At 36.0% G+C, this 26686-nt stretch overlaps 1 protein-coding gene and 1 pseudogene across 2 annotated transcripts in view; both read left to right on the top strand.

The window, feature by feature from the left end:
• The window catches only part of ABCB7 (ATP binding cassette subfamily B member 7), a 113591-nt gene extending 91253 nt beyond the window's left edge, over positions 1–22338 (top strand). The window contains exons 13-16 of one of the 2 annotated variants that reach the window (XM_017954123.1): positions 3521–3692; positions 6338–6441; positions 15398–15505; positions 22033–22338. In XM_017954123.1, coding sequence (XP_017809612.1) covers positions 3521–3692; positions 6338–6441; positions 15398–15505; positions 22033–22248 — 600 coding nt within the window. In that variant the 3' untranslated portion in view covers positions 22249–22338. The remainder of the gene's footprint in view (positions 1–3520; positions 3693–6337; positions 6442–15397; positions 15506–22032) is intronic. The other variant, XM_009197821.3, reaches the window with a different exon arrangement.
• A 3973-nt stretch (positions 22339–26311) lies between these two features.
• Positions 26312–26443, top strand: LOC116272318 (annotated as a pseudogene).
• The last annotated feature ends 243 nt before the right edge of the window (positions 26444–26686 follow it).

The raw sequence follows: 26686 nt of genomic DNA, 5'->3' as shown, positions 1-26686 counted from the left end.
CTCTAACCGTCATTAGTTCTGTGGCCTGGGGCCTCCGTTTTCTCATCTGTAAAATAAGGACGCCATTTATCTTTTAGGATAGAATTATTATAATTATTATTATGGATTAGAGATAATAAATGTAAAATACCAAATCTATCACATAATTGTTCAGAAAATGAAAACTACTATTGTAATTTGGAACAGTTTTCAACATAGTGGATTTATAATAATTACAAAGTAGCTTGATTGCCAACCTCAATTTTGTATGCCTTGTTAACCACTTTGCCTTCAGTACCAAGCACTGTGCCTAACCCATGTTAAACATTTAATAAACATTTCTTGTGTTCCTTTGGAGGGAAAATAAATTCAAAGTAAGGTCTGAGAAGTTAAGAAGTAGATAACCTTTATAGGATGTGAGCTTTTCTATGATGAAAGCTTATAGAGAGACCTGGGAATTAGTTGTAGCCAGTATGTATTATAAAGTTGATTTCTGGAGCCAGAATCAAATCCCTGGGAGAGTAGATCAAAATATGGGTAGAGGAAGAACTGTAAGAGAGTTATTGGACGGGGATATGTGGCTTGCAAAATGTCCCCCAAATGATCCCACACATGGACTCTTCTCTGTCCTCTTTTTCACTGAAAATCCCACATGTTAGCATGAGTCATTTAGAGAAATTATTGGGTAACTATGTGAGATGATGGATATGTTAATTTGTTCATTATAGTAATCATTTTACTATATGTATCTCATAACATCATGTTCTATACCTTAAATATATACAAGACCATTTATAAATTTTTAAAAATCATATCATTTAAATTGGATTAGATAATCTAATTTAATAATTCCAGTTCTTTCTCACATACCCCAGTTACGATTTTGGAGGACTATGTGGGGCCCAGAAACCTGCCTTTTTGAAAACGCCTCCTAGGTTATTCTGTTAGAGATGTTTCATAGATTGTATGTTAAGTAACACTAATCTAGCCCGGGCACAGTGGCTCACGCCTGTAATCCTAGCACTTTGGGAAGCCGAGGCAGGCGGATCGCCTGAGGTCGGGAGTTCAAGACCAGCCTGGCCAGCATGTTGAAACCGCATCTCTAGTAAAAATACAAAAATTAGCTGAGCATGATGGCAGACGCCTGTAATACCAGCTACTCGGGAAGCTGAGGCAGGAGAATTGCTTGAATCCAAGAGGCAGAGGTTGTAGTGAACCGAGATTGTGCCATTGCACTCCAGCCTGGGCAACAGAGCGAGGCTCAGTCTCAAAAATAAAAAAGAGAAAAAAGAAAGAAAAAGAAACACTAATCTAAACTGTGTGTCAAGTGAATTGGATTCTGAGCTGTGACTACTTAGGATTCAGTGTCCTCATCCATGTAAATAGATTCCTGCCATTCTCTTGGGCTTTGTAACAATTATCCTCATCCTTTTGAGAAGTAGCACATTCACAAAGGGAAAATATACATGATCAATAAACAAAAGACTCTCATCCTCATTGGAGGCCTTAGCAATATAAATTAAGTCAACAACAGGATATGTGTCATTTTTTCACCTATCAGATTGGCAAGGATTTTGAAATTCCTAATATTCAGTTTGGGCAAGACTGTGTAAAATGGACAATCTCTTGTTTTGCTGGTGGAAGTATACAGCTTTCCTGACAAGCAAATTGGCAATGTGTATCAAGTGCCTGAAAAATATTCATACCCTTTATTCCAATAATTCTGCCTGTAGGAAATTTTAGTAAGGAAATAAACAGAGATGTGGACAAGTCTTTATATGCAAAGATGTTCATTACAGCATTATTTATAGTAGCATCAGTTGGAAACAATGTAAATGTCCAACAGTAAGTAGATGGTTACATTATTATCATAGGATCAGAGTCATGCAGCCATTCATAAATATTGTGTTTTTAAAGAATATTGTCATGAAAAATATGCAAATACAAAGTATTAAAAAGGAGGATAGCAAGCAAAATATAGTATCCTGGTTTTATAATACTAGATGAATACATTTCAGTAGAGAAAAAAGATAGGAGAGAATATCAAAATGTAATAGTAGATCTTGCTACATGATGGGAATATGGATTATTTAAGTTTTAATTTGTTACATGTATATATTTAAGATATCTCACATGATGTTATGAGATACATATAATTAGGTTACTGTAGAGAAGCAAATTAACATGTCCATCATCTTACAGTTACCTATGTTTTTGTGGCTAGAGCAGCTAAAATCTACCCATTTAGCAGAAATTACACAAAAAAAATCAGTATTTATTTTATATTAGTTTTTATATTTTCAAAATTTCCACCTAGCATATTTAGCTTTTTTCTAAATATAAATTATTTAAAAATAAGCAGTTTCTGTTTCTACAATGAGCTTATTGAGTTTAAGTGTAATCTCAATATGAGAAATTTTATTAATAATAGGTACATAAATGATTTAAATACTGTTTAAAGCAATATATGAAATTCTTGATCTGATTATGATGTTCAGGAAGATGGGTATCCTGGTTAATATGAACTAATGGAGTCATTTTATTTCACCTAACCATAGCCTTCCAACCATTTAGAGATTGAAAGAAAAATAGGGGATGGATACTCACTTGAAGAAAATTAACTTTAGTGTGCCATGTGAGAATAAGTTGAAATACCAAATGAATGCTTGAAGTGAACTTTCTCCAAAAATATATATAGTGCATAAATTATTTGTTTTCTGTTTTAATACCAATGTCAAAGCTTCTTAGAAAATAGGAAAACATATTCAAACCTCATTAGTAATTAGGGAAATGCTAATTTGAACAAAAAGCACATTTTTCCCCTAAGAGTAGCAACAACTAAAAATTATTAATATCCAGTGTTTCTGAATATATGAGGAACTGGCACCCTCATATGCCATTGGTAGTGTGTACTTATACATTATTGGTTGCTGGTAGGGCCATATTTGGAAGACATTTGGGCAATAATATCAAAGGATAAATGTATGCTTAACTTTTAACTCATCAGTCTACTTCTAGGGATTCTTCTTACAGAAACACACAGGTGTACAAAGTCATATACATAGTTTTATTCCAACATTGTAGTAGCAACAATTTGGAAATCACATTAATATCCATCAGTAGGAGAATATATACATAAATTATGATGTTTCCATAGTATGGAATATACAACTGTTAAAAAGAATGAGTTAGTTTTCTGTTATTGACATGGACAATCTCCAGGATACGTTAAGTGAAAAAAGCAATTGCAAAATAATATGTGTAGAATGACCACACTTGTGTTGGGGGGAAAAAAAACATATGTTTATATATATAAATTCGCAGGAACAAGTCTGGAATGATACACACTAAATTGTTTATGATGACTACCCCTGGTAAGGGAATGGGATTTCGCAGATGAAGGATGATGAAAGGGACTGTCATGTTTTTACCCTTTATGCCTTTGTCTCTTCACTGTTTGAGTTTTTAATAATGAACATATATATAGAGAGAGAGATAGATACAGATATAGATATATATTCATTCAGTATATCTGCTTCAGGATGCTGTCCTCTTCCATAATACTATTTATTACAACCTCTTATATGGAAACATCAGTGCTTCACCTGAGGAAGTGTATGCGGTGGCAAAATTAGCTGGACTTCATGATGCAATTCTTCGAATGCCACATGGATACAACACCCAAGTAGGGGAACGAGGACTCAAGCTTTCAGGTGATCAGAGATTTTAGACCTGTCCCCTTCTTGTATACTTCTTTCAAACTCTAATTGTCAGAGCCATGTTTTAGAAAATGTGATGAGAGACTTCAAAATGTAGTGCTCATTGAGTCACATTTGATTGGGTTACTAATCTCCTAGCCCTCACTGTAACCAATTCAACATACTAGTAACTATTCTCAAGTCATGCAAGTCTTTTTTTTTTTCACTTGCAGCTGCAAACACTGTAGGTGTTTGATATTAAGTAAGTTATCAAAATATGCTCAGATCATTACTACCTTGTTATCTATAGTCTTCGTGATAAAGCAAAAACAATATCATTCTTTACCTGGGAAAGTAGTGAGGGTAGGGAGAAGTAATTTGATAATGAATAGTGTATATCTCTCATCATAACTTCCTAGATCATTAGATGTTTTCAGTACTTTAGACCTCTTTATATTTGATCCTGTTACCTGCTATATTTTCCTTACAGCCAACTTCATTTTCATGTCCTTTGTTCTGTGGCCAAGGATATTTTGAGGCTTATACATTTCTTGTTAAATGTTTAATTATGAGATTGCTAGGTTTAAGAATGAATTACCCTAAAATGACTGATTTTTTTTTTGGAGGACACAGAAAAATGTTTCTTTACCCCCAAATTATTTGAATTTCAAAAGTATAGCAATGTCTAGTTTAGTTTGGGGAGGAAATGTATCCATTATAGATAGAGGTAAGGCAAAAATAGAATGAGAAATACTCTATGTGAATTTTAACGAATCCCCATTCCTCTTCATTACAAACTGGCTTCATTTATTAGATACACACTATGTGCAAGCTACTATGCTAAATGATTTGAAAGTTTAAAAAATGAAGCATAAACAGGTCTGTTTCCCAGGAATTGGCAGTCTGTTAGAAAGTTTTGGGCTAGGTTTAGAAAATTTTAAGCAAAGATTACTTTCAAGTTAAGTTGGTTGGGTCATTACCTGGTAGTATAAGATGCCGGTATCATTCCAGTCCACATTTGCACTTTATTACTGCTTTTAATAGGAGTAATTTCCAATTATCTGGCCCACCCCCAAATTATGTGTCCATTTGGCTAATTCTGGCGATCCCTAATTTATCATGTAATATGAACTAGCCCTCTTAATGCATGACTTTGCCTCAGCTAGCTATGCTGTGTTCTGTTTTGTAATCTTATTTTTCCTTTCTGCATGCCTGTGGGGGATAGGAATAGCTAAAGAAATTTTATTCTTACCTATTTCCCATTTCCTTACAACCATACCTCTCAAAATGAGCAATTTATTATTTAGCATCTATGCTAATAATTATGTTAGAGAATAAACAGATATTTCTTCTCCGAGTTCCAAAATACTATTGAATAGAATTACAATTTAGTTGGTTTCCACTTGAAATTTGAGAGGCACTTCAAAACTAGTCCTTCCTCTGAGTATCTACTTCTTTGAGGAACTTTCTGCTACTGGGTTGATAGGTAGGCAGGAAGATAGTACTTATGGTACCTGCCTTGTTAGGAGAATTTTGATCTTGTGAGGTGGGGAAGCATATGGCTAGCATAAATATAAACTTACTAATATTAAAAATAAGGAGCCCCTTTATAGGCCAAAGAGAATAATTGTAGAACAAGTAAAAATAAAAATATTTAATGTACCAGATAATGGTTAGAGCTTATTTCTTAAAGAGGTTACTTAACCTGAAAAATATGTTTTTTCAGACATTGATAATGTATAATAGACAAGAAAAGAAGCTAAAAGGGACATAGTCAGCAGAGTACCATCTTCCGTACTTCCAACTATAGTTCTATATAAGATTGATGACCTTAGACCTACAGTAGTCCCAGTAATAAAAGAAAGGTTTCTATACATTTCACTGCATATTTTCCCTATTTATTTAAGAAATACTTTCAAAATATTTATTCTTGCGTTTAGGAATAAATGTGGGCTTACACATTGTGATAAGAAGAGCATTGGACTGGAATGGGTCTAGTCCAGGTTGTTGCTCGGTGACCGTGAGCAAATCACTTAACTTTTCTAGGCCTGTATCCTTTCTATTTTAAAAATTTGATATGCTAGAGACCTATAATAAATACCTAAATAAAGGAAGAGATATCTAGTATATGCCTTTAACTTTGAAGAATGCTGTGAAAATAATAGCTTTCTGTCAAAAAACAATCCTTGAGAATACTGGCTGAATGCTACTTTTTTATCTTAAGAGACGAATTCAGTTATTCATAGTTTAATGTCTTGAGGTTTCAGATATTGATTTTTTTGGCATTGTCAATTCTGTCATTGAAATTTTCTGAGATTGCTGTTCATTGAGAATTATCGGTAATATAAAGTAACACATAATGAGCATACTTCTGGTAGAATAATAATAGTAGAATCAAAGTTGTTACCTTCCTGCCTCATTCTCATTCTTCCCACCTGCTATGAAGCCAGAATTCAGTAGTGCATTCATGTTTAAGGGAATGTAATTTGTCAAAAGATATTATATATGAACTTCAACTCTAGAACTCAGTAAAATGAACTGTGATCAGGAGAATAGGGAAACGTTCAATGTATTACTTGGTGGTTGTAATCAATGGAAACACTAGAAACATAAAATATGCATGCACTATGCTTCCTTAAAGTGAACTTTTCCTTTACCAGGAGGAGAAAAGCAAAGAGTAGCAATTGCAAGAGCCATTTTGAAGGACCCCCCAGTCATACTCTATGATGAAGCTACTTCATCGTTAGATTCGATTACTGAAGAAGTAAGTTATGATTAAAATATAAAACTCTTTATTTTTTTATTTTTATTTTTTTATACTTTAAGTTCTAGGGTACATGTGCATAACGTGCAGGTTTGTTACATATGTATACTTGTGCCATGTTGGTGTGCTGCACCCATCAACTCGTCAGCACCCATCTTCGTCATTTACATCAGGTATAACTCCCCAATGCAATCCCCTCCCCTCCATTGATAGGCCCGGTGTGATGTTCCCCTTCCCAAGTCCAAGTGATCTCTGTTCAGTTCCCACCTGAGTGAGAACATGCGGTGTTTGGTTTTCTGTTCTTGTGATAGTTTGCTGAGGAATGATGGTTTCAAGCATCATGTCCCTACAAAGGACCGACTCATCCTTTTTTATGGCTGCATAGTATTCCATGTTGTATATGGCTGTTCTTAATCCAAGTCTGTCCACTGATGGACATGTGGGTTGATTCAAGTCTTTACTATTGTGAATAGTGCATAATAAACATACATGTGCATGTGTCTTACCAGCAGCATGATATATAATCCTTTTGGGTATAAATTTACAAGAAAAAACAACCCCATCAAAAAGTGGGCAAAGTGAACAAGATGGCCCGAACAGGGTGCTCAGTCTCAACTCCCAATGTGGCGACACAAGAAGACTGGTGATTTCCTGCACATTTCAACTGGGGAGTTACAGGTTCATCTCACTAGGGGAGTGCGGGACAATGGGTGCTGGTCAGCTGCTGCCAGCCCGGTGTGAGAGCTGAAGCAGAGGCTGAGGCATCACCTCACTGGGAGAGTGCAGGGGAAGGGAGTCCCCTTTCTAGCCAGGGGGAACTGAGATTACACAGCACCTGGAAATGGGGTAACTCCCACCCCAATGCTATAGCAGCTTTTAAGCAAACAGAGCACACCTGCAGATTATATCCCACACCTGGCGGGGAGGTCTGCATGCAGACCTCCTCATTGCTAACACAGCAGAGTCTGTGATGTCGTGGCAAGGCAGCAGGAGGCTGGGAAGGCCGCCATTGCTGAGGCGTGAAGTAGGTCGCCCGGCTGGGAAGCTCGAACTGGGTGGAGCTCACAGCAGCTCAAAACCTGCCTGTGTGTCTCTGTAGACTCCACCTCTGAGGGGACAGGGCACAGATAACAACAAAAGCAGCAGAAATCTCTGCAGGCGCAAGCGACTCACCATCTGACGGCTTTGAAGAGCAGTGGATCTCCCAACACGGAGGTTGAGATCTGAAAGGGACAGACTGCCTGCTCAAGAGTGGGTCCCTGACCCCTGAGTAGCCTAACTGGGAGACATCCCCACTAGGGGCACTCCTGACACCCACCTCACGGGGTAGAGTACACCTGAGAGGAAGCTTCCAAGCAAGAATCAAGACAGGTACACTGGCTGTTCAGCAGCAGTTCTGTCTTCTGCAGCCCTCTGCTGCTGACACCCAAACAAGAGCAGGGTGGAGTGGACCTCAAGCAATCTCCAACAGACCTACAGCTGAGGGGTCCTGGCTGTTAGAGGAAAACTATCAAACAGGAAGGACTACACCGCAAAACCCCATCGATGCGTCACCATGCGTCAAAGACCAGAGGCAGATAAAACCACAAGATGGGGAAAAGCAGGGCAGAAAGCTGGAAATTCAAAAAATAAAGAGTGCATCTCGGCAAGGAGCGCAGCTCATGGCCAAATGGATCAAACAATGGAGAATGACTTTGATGAGGATAGAGAAGAGCTTCAGTCCATCAAACTTCTCCAGAGCTAAAAGGAGGAATTCGTGCCAAGCGCCGAAAGAAACTAAAATCTTGAAAGTGGAAGAATTGATGGCTAGAGTGATGAAATACAGAGGTCATGAAATAAGAAAGATGAAAAGAAACCATGACACGAGAAATCGTGAGCAAATGCACAAAAAGCTTCGGTAACGACTTCGATCCAGCTGGAAAGAAGTATCAGTGATTGAAAGAGGATCAAATAAGATAAAATAAAGCGAAACAAAAAGAAATAAACAAAAGCTACAAAATGCATGGATTATGTAAAGAATAAAATCGTCTGATTAGGTGCCCTGAAAGTGAGAAAAAGGAACCAAGTTGGAAAACACCTGCTTCCGAGACATCATCCCAGGAGAACTTCCCCAACCTAGTAGGGCAGGCCAACATTTAAATCCAGGAAATACAGAGCATACAAAAGATACTCCTTGAGGAAAGAGCAACTCCAAGACACATAGTGCCAAGATTCATAAAGTTGAAATGAAAGGAAAAATCTTAGGGCAGCCAGAGAGAAAGGGTCGGGTTACCCACAAGGGAAGCCCATCAGACTAACAGCAGAATCTCTAAATGAAACTCTCCAAGCCAGAGAGTGGGGGCCAATATTCAACATTCTTAAAGAAAAGAATTTTCAACCGGGGAATTTCATATCCATTAAACTAAGTTTCATAAGTGGAAGGAGAAATAAAAATCCTTACAGATGAAACCAAGTACTTGAGATTTTAAATACCCACTAGCCTGCCTTACAAAGAGACCCTGAAGGAAGCACTAAACATGGAAAAGGAACAACGGTATCAGCCATTGCAACATGCCAAAATGTAAAGACCATTTTACGGCTAGGAAAACTGCATCAACTGAAACAAAATAACCAGTTAATATCATAATGGCAGGATCAAGTTCACACCTGTAATCTTAACCTTAAATGTAAAATGGGCTAGAAGCCGCTCCAATTAAAAAGGCCTGAACTGGCAAACTGGATAAAGAAGTCAAGACCCATCAGTCTGCTGTATTCAGGAGACCATCTCACATGCAAGAGACATACATAGAAGCTCAAAATAAAAAGGGATGGAGATTTACCAAGCAAATGGAGAACAAAAGCGGGGGTTGCAATACTAGTCTCTGATAAAATAGACTTTAAACCATCAAAGATAAAAGAGAGACAAAGGCGGCCATTACATAATGGTAAAAGGGATCAATTCAACAGGAAGAACTATCTACATATATATACTTAATACAGGAGCACCCAGATTCATAAAAGCAAGTCCTTAGAGACTTACAAAGAGACTCAGACTCCCTTACAATAATAATGGGAGACTTCAAGACTCACTGTCAACATTAGACAGATCAGCAAGAGACAGAAAGTTAACAAGGATATCCAGGAATTGACTCATCTCCACAGCAAGCAACCTAATAGACATCTATAGAACTCTCACCGGAAATCAACAGAATATACATTGCTCAGCACCACACTGCTTATTCCAAAATTGACCACATAATTGGAAGTAAAGCACTCCTCAGCAAATGTACAAGAACAGAAATTATAACAAACTGTCTCCCCAGACCTGGTGCAATCAAACTAGAGACTCAGGACTAAGAAACTCAAAACAGCTCAACTACATGGAAACTGAACAACCTGCTCCTGAATGACTACTGGGTACATATGAAATGAAGGCAGAAATAAAGATGTTCTTTGAAACCAATAAGGAACAAAGATACAGCATACAGAATCTCTGGGACACATTTAAAGCTGTGTGTGGAAATTTATAGCACTAAATGCCCACAAAGAGAAAGCAGGAAAGATCTAAAGTGACACTCTAACATCACAATTAAAAAGAACTAAGAGAAGCAAGAGCAAACACATTCAAAAGCTAGCAGAAGGCAAGAAATAACTAAGATCAGAACAGAACTGAAGGAGATAGAACACAAAAACCCTCAAAATCCAATGAATCCGGGGTTGGTTTTGAAAAAGATCAACAAAATTGACGGGCCAGCTAGCAAGACTAATAAGAAGAAAAGAGAAGAATCAAATAGATGCAATAAAAATGTCAAAGGGATATCACCACCGACCCACAGAAATACAAAGCTACCATCAGAGAACATAAAACACCTCTCACATGAATAAACTAGAAAATCTAGAAGAAATGGATAATTTCCCTGGACACTTACACTCTTCCAAGACTAAACCAGGAAAGTTGAATCCCTGAATGAATATGCTTAGGCTCTGAAATTGAGGCAATAAATTAATAGACTACCAACCAAAAAGTCAGGACCAGATGGATTCACAGCTATGAATTCTGAGGTACAAGGGAGGGCACAGTGCCATTCCTTCCTGAAACTATTCCAATCAATAGAAAAAGAGGAATCCTCCTAACTCATTTTATGGGGCCAACATCATCCCTGATACCAAAGCCTGGCAGAACACAACCAAAAAGAGAATTTAGACCAAATCCCACAGTGAACATGATGCAAAATCACCAATAAAATACTGGCAACGGATTCAGCAGCACATCAAAAAGCTTATCCACCATGATCAAAAGTGGGCTTCATCCCTGGAAGGATGCAAGGCTACAGTTCAACATTAGCAAATCAATAAACATAAATCCAGCATCTAAACAGAACCAAAGACAAGAACCAGATGATTATCTCAATAGATTCAGAAAAGGCTTTTGACAAATTCAGCAGCCCTTCATGCTAAGCAGCTCAATTAGGTATTGATGGAGCATTACCTCAAAATAATAAGAGCGTATTTATGACAAACCCACAGCCAATATCATACTGAATGGGCAAAAACTGGAAAAATTCCTTTGAAAACTGGCACAAGACAAGGATGCCCTCTCTCACCACTCCTATTCAGCATAGTGTTGGAAGTTCTGGCTAAGATCAGTAAGGCAAGAGAAAGAAATAAAAGAGGTATTCAAAGTTAGGAAAAGAAGAAGTCAAATTGTCTCTCTTTGCAGATGACATGATTGTATATTTAGAAACCCATTGTCTCAGCCAAAATCTCCTTAAGCTGATGATAAACAGCTGTAAAAGTCTCAGGATACAAAATTAATGTGCAAAAATCACAAGCATTCTTATACACCAGTAACAGGCAAACAGAGAGCCAAATCATGAATGAACTTCCATTCTGGTAGCTAAAGAGAATAAAATACCTAGGAATCCAACTTACAAGGGATGTAAAGGACCTCTTCAAGGAGGAACTACAAACCACTGCTCAAGTGAAATAAAAAGAGGACACAAACAAATGGAAGAACATACCATGCTCATGGATAGGAAAAGAATCAATATAGAGTAGAAATGGCCATACTGCCCAAAAGGTTATTTATAGATTCAATGCACCATCCCCATCAAGCTACCAATGAGTTTCTTCACAGAATTGGAAAAAAGTGCTTTTAAAGAGTTCATATGGAACCAAAAAAGGCCCGCATCTCAGACAATCCTAGAATCAAAAGGAGAACAAAGCTGGAGGCATCCGTCTACAAACTTTAAACTATACTGCAAGGCTACAGTAGCAAAAGCAGCATGGTACTGGGTACCAAAACAGAGATCCCTAGACCAATGGAACGGTGAGGAGTCCTCAAATAATACCACATCTACAGCCATCTGATCTTTGACAAACTAAGGAAACAAAGAAATGGGGAAAGAGATTCCCTATTTAATAAATGGTGCTGGGAAAACTGGCTAGCCATAATTAGAAAGCTGAAACTGGATCCTTTTTAGCCTCCTTATAGAAAATTAATTCAAGATGGATTAGAGACTTAAATGTTAGACCTAATACCATAAAACCCTAGAGAAACCTAAGAGTGAGTACCATTCAGGACATAGGCATGGGCAAAGGAGCTTCATGTCTAAAACACCAAAACATGACAGCAAAAGGCAAAATTGACAAATGGGATCTTATTAAACTAAAAGCTTCTGCACAGCAAAAGAAACTACCAATGGTGAACAGGCAACCTACAGAATGGGAAAATTTTGCAATCTACTCACATCTGACAAAGGGCTAATCCAGAACCTACAAAACTCAAACAAATTTACAAGAAAAAACAAACAACCCCATCAAAAGTGGAGCCAAAGGACAAAAGACAGACACTTCTCAAAAGAAGACATTCATACAGCCAACAGACACATGAAAAATGTTCATCATCACTGGCCATCAGAGAAATGCAAATCAAAACCGCCAATGAGATACCATCTCACACCAGTTAGAATGGCAGTCATTAAAGGTCGAAACAACAGTTTGCTGGAGGGATGTGGAAAATAAGGTGCCACACATATTTGGTGGGATTGTAAACTAGTTCAACCATTATGGAAAACAGTATGGCCGATTCCTCAAGGATCTAGAACTAAGATGTACATATGACCCAGTATTGTACTGGGTATATACCCAAAAGGTTATAGTCCATGCTGCTCTAAGAACACATGCACACATATGTTCGATGCGGCACTATTCACAATAGCAAAAGACTGGAATCAACCCAAATGTCCATCAGTGACAGACTGGATTAAAATGTGGCACATATACACCATGGAATACTATGCAGCCATAAAAAGGATGAGTTTATTGTCCTTTGTGGATGGTGCAGCTGGAAACCATCCATTCTTAGCAAAACTATCACAGAACAGAAACCAAATACATGTTCTCTCACTCATGGAGTGGGAACTGAACAATGAGATCACTTGGACTTGGGAAGGGGGCGTCACTACACCCGGGGCCCTATTATGGGGAGGGGAGGGAGAGGGATTGCATAGGATTTATACCTGATTTAAAATGTGAGTTGATGGAGTTGCAGCACAGCAACATGGCACGATATGCCAACAAAGCGTGCGATTATGCACATAGCACCCTAGAACTTAAGTATAATAATAAAAAAAGTTCAAAAAAAAAAAAAAAAAAGTGGGCAAAAGGATATGAACAGACATTTCTCAAAAAGGACATTCCATACACCAACAGACACATGAAAAATGCTCATCATCACTTTATTGCATCAAGAGAAATGCAGTCCAAAACCACAACCAAGAGATACCATCCACCGGTAGAATAAGCGATGAAATTCAAAAGTCAAGGGAAACAACAGGTGCTGGGAGGATGTGGAGAAATAGGAACACTTTTACACTGTTGGTGGGATTGTAAAACTAGTTCAACCATTATGGAAAACTGTATGTGTAAGCCGATTCCTCCAAGGATCCTGGAACTAGAGTACCATGGCCCAGCCATCCCATTACTAAGCTCTTCAATGTTTAATGCTTGGAAGTTTCCATTAAAATGGCTATGGTAAAAGCATAATTTTAAATAAACTTCAATAGTAAGTGCTATAGAGTAAAATGCCTATCTCCCCTTTTCCATATGGCAAGTGTTGATGGTAAGAATGCCAGGTTGCATTGAACTAGAAATACCACAGTGTTAAGTCCATTTGCAAATGTGTCTCCTTTTGGAACTATGTGATAACTTATGCTGTTGTTGCATTGCCCCTGCATCTTACAAAGCTGTAGGAATCACCTGATATGCTGACAAAGGAAGAAAGTTTCAGTCTCTCTCCTATTGCCACTTAATACTCATTAAAATAGTCATGGAAGTGATTGTGAAACCTGTGACATAGTACATACCAGATAGTCTTTCACTTATCATGGAGCAACTCATGAGATGCAAGTCAGGCATACACAAGCTGCAGTGTTGGTATCAATTTGTATTCATTTCACTGGAAGTGTTATGAAACACCAAGATGTTACACTGATGTCATGACATTGCCCCACAGCTGCGTTAGATTTCATAGCAACATCTTTACATTACATACAAAAGTCTCAACAACAATGGTAATTTCATTATCATATCCCCTTAATCTAGAACTGAAGATAGACAGATGCATTTGTCAATTGCCTTCATTCAACTACCTTTTAATTCAATACATAGTGTAAACCTAGTGTTGAAGGATAGGCCTAATTCAGCTTTGCAGGCTGTGTGACATAATATTTGCATACAGAGTTAAGTTTCAGGGCCCATTGTTTGATCTGCAGCATATTTAAAGCAATTGAATTTTGAAGTGAATTGGTTAGCCTGGGGATTTGTTATATTTAAAGTGAACCATAAGCAGGACCAGACCCCATTCATAGGAAAAGTAGGAACATGCTTATAAGAACTTTTTACCTAAAAATGTGTCATACTACCACAAACTAAAAGACCTACCAACAGTCATTATTTGAGTCATACAGCTTTATTATGTCAGAGAGCATAACCCATTAAGAGCCAACAGACAACCTTCCCAAGGGGAGGAGTTATTGAAAGATTTGGTAAATTTTAATGGGACTTTTTAAAAAGTCCAGTGTCTTCAGTAGGATGTCAGAGTTTAAGTTGTTAAAGGTTAAAAAAGGAGTCCTCACAAACATAACAGGCTTTCTTAGTATTGGCCTTGTACCTTATTATCAGTCTGCCCTAGTAAAATATAAGATCTTTTCCTGGGTAACCATTTGCTCTTGATAATTTTATTCCTTTAATAAATAAAATGTTCAGAAATATTCATAGGAAATTTGGGTATATCCCCATTCCCCACACTGCTGTTTCCATCTAGCTTGCTGTACTTAGACCCAGGTTTCCAAGTATAGCTGAATATATATACAACTCTTATACTTTACAGGGAATAAACAAAAATATATTTCCGGGATGCATTAGGAAGTCAGAATGCTTTTGAAAAAGAGGTTTCTGCAGTTAAAAATATACAGTTATCATTGTTTCCCCTTCTGTCCTCTGAGTTTGAACTAAGGAAAAGCAAATGTTCCTATAGTCTTTGAATCTCCCTATCTTTGGATTATTTTGAATTTCTGTCTGTCCTATCACTTAAGTCTCTCCTCATTTTAGTTTTGTTCTCATTGGTAAACATATGTGGCTATGTTCCTGTTATCACGAGAGTTGATATGTTTACTACTTATAATGTTTACTACTTTCTCCCAGATTTTGTAATTTTGAGAAATGTTGCCTATCTTAAAGAATTTTTTTCTATGATAATATGATCATATTTGCCTTCTCTTTTTGCTTTCTCCCCTTCCTTTTAGCTATTATTAGATTAGGTGTAATATTTGGTATCAGTATAAAATTTACATAATAAAAGATTAACTGGCATTTTTTGTGTTCCTTTAGGAAATGTATGTTTATTTTAATTTACATTTGCCTAATGCATAGTTCTTTTTATTTTCTCCTGTTCTTCATATTACCAAACTTGCAGACTATTCTTGGTGCCATGAAGGATGTGGTCAAACACAGAACTTCTATTTTCATTGCACACAGATTGTCAACAGTGGTTGATGCAGATGAAATCATTGTCTTGGACCAGGTAAGAGATTTAACTTTGAAGTTTAGTATTTGAGGAACACTGGAAATTGTTATAGATACAAGAAGCTTAAATATTGTTTCTTACATTATTTGGTTGAGATTGAATCCTGATAAGATTCTGTTTTTAGCCCCTTTTGATTGGAAATAATGCATGTCACTTCCAAGAAGGAATAAACTATATTAACTCACTCTCTATTAAAGTATTACAAACAAAAGTTTAATCAGGAAAGCATTAAATCTTCACAATAGAAGCAGGTTTTCAATGGTGCATATATAAAATAACTTTTCTGCATTCATTTTTGCTCTGAATAGACTATTTGCTCAGTGTCTTTGCTGTATTATATATTTTTATTTTTCTAATACCTGCACATACCCTTGATGGTTAAAAGAAAATTACCATAAAATAAAGTGGTCATTTTCAAACATGGTCATTTTTATTTTATGTTTTTCCTTCTCGGGAAAGTAAGAAAAATATAGCCTGCTTTATCTCTTCTAAGGAAATTACTATACGAGTATACTGTAAAAGTCTAGACAAATCAGAGTACCACTATTGTGATGCGTAGATTTGAAAATTGCAATAATTTTTATTTTCTCCTTCCTGTAAGGACCTCTTCTCCCCACACCCGCCTAGTACTTGATTATTTCTAACATTATGCAGTTTTCTACCCTGCATTCAGCCTTTTCTGTAATTATTTTTCCCTTCTAATAAATATATCTTCAATTCTTTATCATTTTGGGTTTTTTTTTTCTTTTTGAGGCACGGTCTTACTTTGTCACCCAGGAGTACAGTGGCACGATCTCAGCTCACTGCAGCCTCGACCTCCTGGGCTCAAGCAATCCTCACACTTCAGCCCCCCAAGTAGCTGGGACTACAGGCACGTGCCTCACGCCCAGCTAATTTTTTGTAGAGATGGGGTTTCACCATGTTGCCCAGGTTGGTCTTGAACTCCTGAGCTCAAGCGACCTGTCTGCCTCACCCCGACAAAGTACTAGGATTACAGGCATAACCACCACACCTGGTCACATTTCGAAAACCTGTGTAATAAGAGTTTAGAGAGAAGCATTCTCATGTACTATCTGTATATTGAACTATTTAAAGGGACTTTTTCACTCCACTAAAATTTCTTATAGGGTATTCAGTGTTGTGGTTTGTATACTATTACCTTCATAAGTTGCTTGCATGCTTGTGACCCTAGGCCTTTCTGTTGGTTTGTTCTTAAATATTTACATTCATTACCAAACTGATTTTTCCGGTATGGTTGTACCAGAATGTCTTAAATGGGAAATTTTGTAAATATACCTTATTATATCATTGATGTTCAAGAATATTAAATAAAATCTGCTACTTTTTTATAAGCTTTCTGATTCTATGCAGCCATTTAGTGAGAGCCTTTTTTTACAAATAGAAGTTGTTAAAATATGTTAGCAGGCATGTGATTGCCTGCCTCATGCCATGTAATTCATAGTATCTATACACTTATTTTATACCATTGCCACTTGGATTTTGGGTTGTAATTGGACCTAATTTATTACTGATCATAGCAACTGTGTCTAAAGAAGAATCTCTTTATTATTCATAATTTGATGATTCTGTAGTTGTCTGATTATGAACATAACAGATTTTCATTTTCTAGTGAAACTAATATGACCTTAACTTTGACTAATAATCTGTCACCTCCTGTGTTCTGTCAGCAATTTCTTATAGTAGTGTTAATGTTAAGACGGCATATCTAGGGAAATTCTAGTTAAACGTGGAAGGTTGGATACATTTGTTTATCTCTTCTTCCCCTAACCATACTAAAATGAAAGTTAATAAATAAGTATAATAAGTATAAAGCCATAAGGACAAAATAATAGGAGAGGAAATAACAGTGGACAAGAGATATCAGCAAATTGGGGAAACTGGTAAGTAGATAGATTAGCAGAGCTAAAAAGTTCAATACTGTGTGTGAAAAAGAGAGAGACATCAATTTTTAAAAAAAAGCAAATTGATTCATGTTGTAGACCCCTGAAAAGGCTCAGGAATTGAAGGCACCAGGTATGATGAAAAGTGGTGATAAGCATGAGGTTGAAAGTAACAAGTGTAAGACTGCATAAGAAATAAAGTTCCTTAGCACGAGTCTGGAGATTTACTTATCAGGAAATTACTGGCTTTGGACACAAGCAGACCACCAGGCACATTAACAATGAAGGGAGAGATTAACTGAAAATCAAAACATACCAAAGGATAGGACCACAGGCCCTCTTGTGCCACTGGCTCCAAGAACTTTGCCAACCAGTTGTTTATTTTACCATCACTACTCCTTTCCTCATCAGCAAATAATTGGAGGATTCTTCTCTGGAAAAACAAAAGCAGCCCCAGGAAAAAAAAAAGATACTTGTATTTGGGAACCCCAACAAAATGTCCAGATATCTACATAATCATCCTACCATGAAGTCCACTGGTTTAGAAGGCATCGTAATGCACACAGAGCTTCCGGTCAGCCTTTCAATGCTCTATTCTTAAATGTCAGTGGATAGACCTCCAAAATAGAAAAAAAGGAACTCAATGGAAAATGTAGACTTTCTTAATATGCTCAGAGATCGTGGAAAATATAGTATTTCTAAAATAAGGACAGAAGAAAAAAAAGTAACCTGTAATCCCAGCTACTTGGGAGGTTGAGGTGAGAGGATGACTTGAGCCCAGGAGGTGGAGACCAGCCTGGACAACATAGCGAGACTCTGTCTCCAAAAATTAAAAACAACAACAAAAAAAAAGTAAAGGAAACTTATATGGCCTGATCTGTAGGATATATTGGTAAGTGGAAAAAAAAAAGTAGATATAAAAGAGAATATAGCATGCTACCTTTTGCAAAGAAGATAGGGAAAAAAAGAATATATGTATATCTGCTTATTTTTGCAAAAAGAAACTCAAAGGGTAAACTAGAAACTAAAGCAATTGGCTGCCTATGGGATGCGGGTACAAAGGGTTAGATACAGAAAAGAGAATGAAATTTTAATATTTTACTTTTGAACCATGCTTAGTATTTTTATACCTTCAAAAATAAAATTAAATCAACAAGGGGAAAAATAAAAATTAAATACAAACAGAAAGAAGTAAAACTAATTGCATATAAAATTGCTAACATAACCACCCAGAAGAAAAATAGAATTAAGCCAAGTAACTTTTGAACATATTACTTTGATTATATACCCTTCGTGGAATATATTTTAAAGACAAAAATAACCCAAAGGAAATTCGAACTTAGTGTATTGTTGGTAGTAGTGTGGGGGTAACCATTTTGAGACTATTTTTGTGTATAGTGTAAGATTGAGCTTATGAGTAAATACATTGATGTTGGGAAACAGATCTCTTGGGAGAAGAAGGATACAAATATGGAATTGGCAAAGAAGAGGAGACCCTTGCGATATATTGGAATAGAATTATCAGTCTGAATTTATGATTTTAAAAAAATGTCCTAACTCTATTCACTGAAGAGGCCTAGAAGCGGTGAAAACCCAGTAGTAATGAGTATACTTGGCAACCAGATCTTGGGCACTAAATACTGTTCCTCACTAAAAGCAACCAACACTCTTTGGAGAAGTAGTAGTTGATGCCTGATCTGGGTCAGGGAAACTAACAAACACAAGTCATGAGGACACAGGAACCATTTTGAATGAGCTCCCACTAGCCAACTGGGGCATAAAAAGAATAATGACACTAATTAATTATAATACATTGAATAAAAAACATCTATGCATCCATGATGATACTGCTAAAACAAAAATTATCAAGGGGAAAGGGACAGTTCCCCTTTAGGAAGAAAGCCAAATAACACATGAAATGTAAAAGGAATTACAAATTTAGAAAATCACATTTTACAGCCACCATTGTAATAATTGCTTCAGGTAAGGGTCCTCACTCGTTGCTGAAACCATGTGGTGTAAAGCTATTGAGGCTAGAATATTTGCACGGTTTGCAATTACCATAGATTACTTACTAATTAGAGAAAAAAATACCTTGAAAATAGAGAAATAGAGAAACTGGTAGATGTCACCTTAACCAAATGATCAAACCTAATATCAGTAATGGAGCAAAATTGAACTCATGTACCTCCTGATGTAATGCACTGAAGATATATTATCTTTTCTTTCTACCCAAAATGTTTAACCTGGGCTGGGCGTGGTGGCTCATGCAGGTAATAACAGCACTTTGGAGGATTACCTGAGCCCAGAAGTTCGAGACCAGCCTGGGCAATATAGCAAGATCCCATCTCAAAAAAACAAAAGTTTAGCCTGGATCTAATAATCAGAAACAACTAGACAAATACAAATTGAAGGGCAGTCTTTTAAAAGCAGGACTGGACATTTTAGAAATATCAACGTCACAAACACACACAGACTAGAACAAAGCTGTTATAAATTCAATGCGTTGATCCTGATTGGATCCTAGATGGAAAAAAAGTATAAAGGACATTATTGGTACAATCGATGAAGTCTGAATATGGACTGTATGTTAAATAAGAATATCATATCATTGTTCAGTTTTTTTTGTTGGGTTTTTTGTTTTTGTTTTTTTTTTTGGTAGAGATGGGCGGGGGCAGGTATCTCATCATGTTGCCCAGGCTGGTCTCAAACTCCTGAGCTCAAGCAATCCTCTCATCTCAGCCTCCCAAAGAACTGAGATTACAGGCATGAGCCACCATGGCCAGCCATTGTTAAATTTCCTAAGTGTGATATAGTTGTATTTAAGTCATATAGGAGAATGTCTTTGTTTTTAGGGGATACATGCTAATGAAATATTTAGGGGTGAAATGTAATGATGTCTGCAGCTCATTCTCAGATGGTGTAGCAAAAAAATAATGTATATATAGAGAGAAAGTGAGGTGGAGAAAGCAAATGTAAGAAAAAATAACGGTTGCCAAACTAGGAGAAGCATATAGAGTTGTTCATTGTATCACTCTTGAAATATTTCAAAATTTTAAAATGGGTTTGGTAAATAAATAAATAAAGGAACGACCTGAGAACAAGATTTTAGAAATGAGAAATGTCTTTGCTGAAATAAAGTCGAGAAAATCTCCAAAAGAGAGAGAATATAGAGAAAAGATCAGAAAACAAGAGAATTTGTCTAAAAAGTCCAACATCTGACTAGTGGTAGTTCTAGAGAGGCCAGAAACAGGGGAGGAAATTGTCAAATAATAGGTTGTTGCAAAAGTTACTGTGTTTTTTGCCATAGAAAGTAATACCAAAAAAGTGTCTAGAACTTCAGAGCAAGAGTTTCTAGATTGAAAGGGCCTGAGTACCCACCACAATGAATGGAAAGGAAAAATAAAGCTATATCAGGACACATTATCATACAACTTCAGAATTGAGGATGTAGAAAACAACCTAAAAGCTCTGAAGGAAATATCTCTGGGTGGTGGGGGGAAATAAACTAATAGATTACCTAATGTAGTTGATTATGAGAAAAATACTGTTGAAAAGGGTTTTGTAATTCTGTAATAAACTTTGGAGAGATTTCCAATAGTGACATAGAAAACTAAGCAAATGAAAAAGAAACAAGCAAGTTACTAAGTCTAGCAGGATTAAAAGACTGTATAAGAAAATGTATATATAATCCTAGTACCTACTTAGCTAAGCAGGGAATACTTACATAGTCGTAATAAGGTAAACACTGAATCAAAATTTGTGATGTAACTGATGTTATTAGGAGAGTAAATGATGGAGTAGTGGGAATGTGGGATAGTATGAGTGTTGAATCTCCGTATTCCATAATAGGGAGTTAGTAGATAATGCCAGAAATGAATAAATCAAGAAACAGCAGTATAACCTTACATGTAAATACTTAAAAGTAGGCACAGACAAATTTCAGTTATTTTACTTAAGGGTTTATTGTAAAAGTCCCGTTCCCAGGAATACCAGTAAAAGTGACAGAATTCCTTTTGTCTCTCAGCATGGTTAACCATAGCTATCAAGAAACAAATTAATTGTAGATCAGAGTTTGGAATCTATACCACCAAATCTTTGCAGTGTTAAGTTTAATAACCATTGTTAACAAAAACAGCTACTGGAAGAAGTAAACTTTTCATTTTCATTAAATCTTTTTTATTTTATGAAATCTTTTTTATTTCAAAGTACACATAAGGATTTAAGGATATTATTTTTAAATCTTTTAAGTGCCTGTGTAAATAGCAGTGCTTTTGATTTGAATATTTTCTGATTACGGAAAATATCACCTTTTTACATTTTAACCTTCCCTTCAAAATGACAAATGAAACATTACAATTTTATTTCCTTTAAGTAAAATGGTGTTTATGGTATTAGAAATTTTATAGCCTTTTGTTTGTTCACTGGCACTGGATAGCTCAACAGGAAGGAAAGCATTCCTACCTAAATTTTTTTTCACTTATACTGTGTATGAGGAATTGGGAGAAGTATTTTAATGAATGCAAATCCTTCAAAATCCTTAGTTAGAAAGTATTTGGTATTTTCGGTTATTATGCTAGTTAAATGACCTTTCTCCGTGTTTCTCATGTGTTTGCTTTTTAGGGTAAGGTAGCCGAACGTGGTACCCACCATGGTTTGCTCGCTAACCCTCATAGTATCTATTCAGAAATGTGGCATACACAGAGCAGCCGTGTGCAGAACCATGATAACCCCAAATGGGAAGCAAAGAAAGAAAATATATCCAAAGAGGAGGAAAGAAAGAAACTACAAGAAGAAATTGTCAATAGTGTGAAAGGCTGTGGAAACTGTTCGTGCTAAGTCACATAAGACATTTTCTTTTTTTGTTGTTTTGGACTACATATTTGCACTGAAGTAGAATTGTTTTATTAAAAAAATCATACATTCCCATTTTCTATAATCCTTCTTTTAGATAAGACTTATTTAAAAGGGGATTTGAGTTTTACATCTTTCACATTCTATTTAATGTGGCATCTGTAATTATCCCCAAATTATTTTCTTGTCACTGTCCTGGTTGTGCTCAATGCATAATTTTTGCTACCTGTTTGATATTACCACGTTACCCTCTTGAAGCCTGACATTCATTTGCTATCTATAGCCAGATGAATCAGATTGGTTTCCCAATTTTTGTAGTTTTTAAAACCTCCTTTATGCTGACAATTTAGAGGGAAAGTGTCTGTTTCTTAAAATGAAAGAAAAAGAGGATAGTGTAAGTTTATTGTTTCTTCTCCCTCCTCCCTCCAATTGAAATTGATGTGAAAATGAATTTATAAACTTTTAAAATTAGAATGTATCAGAAATAGACATGCATTTATAGTTTGATGTCTTACTCAATAGATTACTTACTTTTTTTTGTTTTTAGACAGATTCTGACTCTGTCACCCAGGCTGGAGTTCAGTGGCACATCTCGGCTCTCTGCAACCTCTATCTCCTGGGTTCAAGCAATTATCATGCCTCAGCCTCCCAAGTAGCTGGAATTAGCATGTGCCACCACACCTGGCTAATTTTTCTATTTTTAGTAGAGACAGCGTTTTGCCTTGTTGGCCAGGCTGGTCTTGAACTTCTGACCTCACATGATCCGCCCACCTGGGCCTCCCAAAGTGCTGGGATTACAGGCATGAGCCACCATCCCCAGCCTATACTTACAATTTTTGAAGTATTTGCAAATATGTACTTTTTGTAGGAAAAAAACCTTCATTCTCCTTTTGCTATTTAGAATATTCTTCATCATTAAGCAGCACCATAACTATCATCTAGTGATTAGAATTTTATTTTTCCACAAAAAATGAGGCATTGTTTTTGTTTTGGACCAAACTACACAGTTTTCTTTAAAGATTTACAAATTCCTATGTAATTTGAAAGTCGCTATACTGGGAGTAATCTGAAAAGCTTAGAAAGTACATTTATTTTCTATTGCCATCTTAAATGTGCTGCTTTTTCTATTCAAAGTTTACTAAGAAACAAGTAAATGAGATGTCGTGCATGCATACACATGCTCACGTGTGTATAAATCAGTGTCCATTTAAAAAATATTAACATTTAGGTAAATAGAGTATTACATATTATTCTCTTTAGATGATCAAGACTCTAATCTGTGTTGACACTTCAGAATTTCTTTATTACAAGATCTTCCCTTACTTTTCAGTAATTTAATTAGTATCTTTAAACCTAACATAACAAGGAAGAGCCCAAACAACATAATCAAGTTTTACCTGCTAGAATTAATAAAATACTGGTATACATTCACTTAGAAAGTTCTCTTTTCCAGTATGAACTTGCTTTCATTTGTTTGGTAGTAATCATTCAATTCGAAAACATAAGCACCTCATGAATGGCCATATAACTATGTAATAAGGTTTTATTTCTCAGAAAAGGTCCTAATATACTTACTTTATTGGTTTATAGTTTTAAGAAAATTTTCATGATAATTTGATATGGGAGAGATTAGTATTGTTGACATTGGTGGGTGGATAGCTGATCTTATCTAATTTAGGTGCCCACTCTTGTTATATAAAGGTAATTTGGTAAGTAACATGAAACCAGTATTTCATAGTCTTTGCTACCAGAGTAAGTGATGCAAGATCTTGTTTTTAAAGCTAGAGTTAATACTGAGATGCATAATCAACTGAAAAATGGATTCTTTTTTTTTTTTTTTTTTTCCTTTTCAACATTTCTTACTCTGAAACCATAGTTGTTACTGCTCTTCTGGCAGCGGGGAGCACTTTTAATGAATCCGTTGCATTACTGGAAATGTGGTTAAAGTCTCAATATAAATGTTGCTTCTCTGTTAATTCCCTCTATACATTTCCAGTGATGCTGATGGAAAAGATTTTGCTTAACCACATAAACAAACACATAATATTGAAGTAACTGTCAGTAATAATTCATTTTGAGGTGTGAATAGTGTTCAAAGTAAGTTATTTTATGATATGGGAAAACTGTAGTCCAAGAAGTTTAGGAGTGTTTCCAAGGTGTGGATAATTTTCCCACTAAGAGATATGAAGCTATTTTGTTTTCACATGATTGCAAGTGGTCCCTAGTCCATTGTGGTCATTAACCATTATTTTCAACTAACAAAATCTTAAATTACTTGAAAAGCAGTTATTGTAGGGTCCATAACTAAGTCTTAAAGGCATTTCTTTTAACCACTTCATATTAAGGTGGTTCTATACAGGGAAATAATAGACAAATGGAGATGAAAGAAAAGCTTCCTAGGATGATTCATTCAGAGGAAATGCCAAGAAAAAGGGCATTTAATTATAGTGTACTAATTTTACATTATAATATTATGTACTCGCACAAAAGGATAAAGTGTATAAATCTCCAAATCAGTGTTGCAACATAATGTTTTTTAATATATTGGGATGAATAAGGTACAGTTTTAGAATATGTAATCTGAAAACGGAGCAAGATGATAAGGTTTTCTTTTTTATATCTCTTTATTTTAAAGATTGAAATTTTTACTTTCTTCCTAAGGGACTTCCAGTTTACAAAAATTAAGTTGAAACCAAGGTAATTTGGGATTATAAAAACTGGGCCAGATGCCTTACTGAAGGTTCTTAACATAGAAATATCTTGGTGAGCAGATGGCCTCATTTGGAAATTTTTAACAGCTAAAGTCTGAGGGTCACTTTTGCAAATCAGAAAGAGACCTTAGCATTTGGACATGAACAAGCTCAAGATATGCGTTTGTTTTTCCTCTACAGAGATTTGCACCTTTTATAAACCTTAAGATAAATATTGTGTCATTCCTTTAGATGGTGACAAAGTAGTTTGTGAAGATGGCTGTTTTTAAAATTTTTTTTTGCTTTAAAGGCAAGATATTTAAAGATTGTATGATTCCTTATTTCTGGTTGTCTTTGTCCATACTGCCATCTTGCTCTTATCCTTCCTACTTGCTGAACGTGTCACTGAGTAGCAACTTTTGCCAGTGTATATTCATAGTTATCTTACCTTGTATCTTTATTACTAGACAGTCTGTCATGAATTAATAGTTGAAAGCATTTAAATATGTTTGCAATTGCAGTTTTCTTAAATTGTAAACAAATCCCTTTGAATATATAGATTTTTAATGTAAATTGTATAGTAAATGACAATACCAAATCAAATAGGTTAAAATTGGTTAGTTAAGACAAAATAACTCAGAGAGGCCCTTTACCTCACTGTTACTGTTTATAGCAATCTGTGTAGATAAACATTACTAAATAAATGTTATATTTGTGACTAGAAATGGGTATCCCATTGAAGCAACTCTTCTCTGCAGTGTCCAGGGAAAACTGATATTTTGTCATTCACATACTGAGAATAAATACAGATAATTAAGAGACACTCTGAGGGTATGACCTTATAGCCTTACGCAGAAGGTAAAAACTTGGAATTGTTTCTAAGAGAAAGTAATTGTGAAACCCATAATGTGGGTAAAATGGCAGCAAATTATAGTGTGCTTTCAGTTAACATTAAGCTGTCGTACCAATCAGTTCTAATGATTAGGAAGTAAACTTTTGGGTATAGAAATGTCTTGACTGCAAATCGTGTGATAAAGTAGCAATTTTATTAACTAGGTAGAGTTGGAAATGAAATGCATGTTCTAATAAAAAACAAGTTGGAACATTTTTTTGGTTAAAAAAAGGTCAGTGGATTCTTTCCATACTTCCTGTTCTTGCACAGCTACAGTAGTTTCAGTTTCATAAAATCATGAGATTTTAAAGTTAGAAGGAGTTTAGAGGTCATTTAATACAACCCCCTCACTCTACAAATGAAGAAACTGAGGCCAAGTTGGGATGAAAACCCTGGCTCCTGACACCTAGTCTGTTCTTCTACTACACCACATTTCCACTCAAGTTACGTTTTAAAATAAATTGGAAGCTTTGCACAGTGGTGGTATCATAACCAATGAAGTATATCCGAGGCACAGTTATTGCTAATTGAAAATTTTTTCCAATACCCGGCCATTATGACTTGAAATATAGTTGGTATTGGTGAAATAAATAAATTGGAGAGTAGGACTTCCATAATGGCAAAGTAGGAGCTCAATAGACCCTCTCCCCAGCAAAACAACATTTTTACTGGTAAAATTGTTTTTTAAAAAGCAATCATTTAAAATTTCTGAAAATTGTCTTAAGGGCCTACAGGAAATAGAGAAACATCCATTCAAGAAAATCTGTTGAATCTTATTAACAACAGCAAGAGTTTGTGGTCTTTGAGGAACAACCTGTTCCATATGTCCCCCACCCCCATC

This window comes from Papio anubis, chromosome X (assembly GCF_008728515.1).
Source record: "Papio anubis isolate 15944 chromosome X, Panubis1.0, whole genome shotgun sequence".
NCBI classification, from domain to species: Eukaryota; Metazoa; Chordata; class Mammalia; order Primates; family Cercopithecidae; genus Papio; species Papio anubis.
Note: the sequence above shows the minus strand (reverse complement) of the source record. Positions and strands in the feature narration are given on the sequence as shown.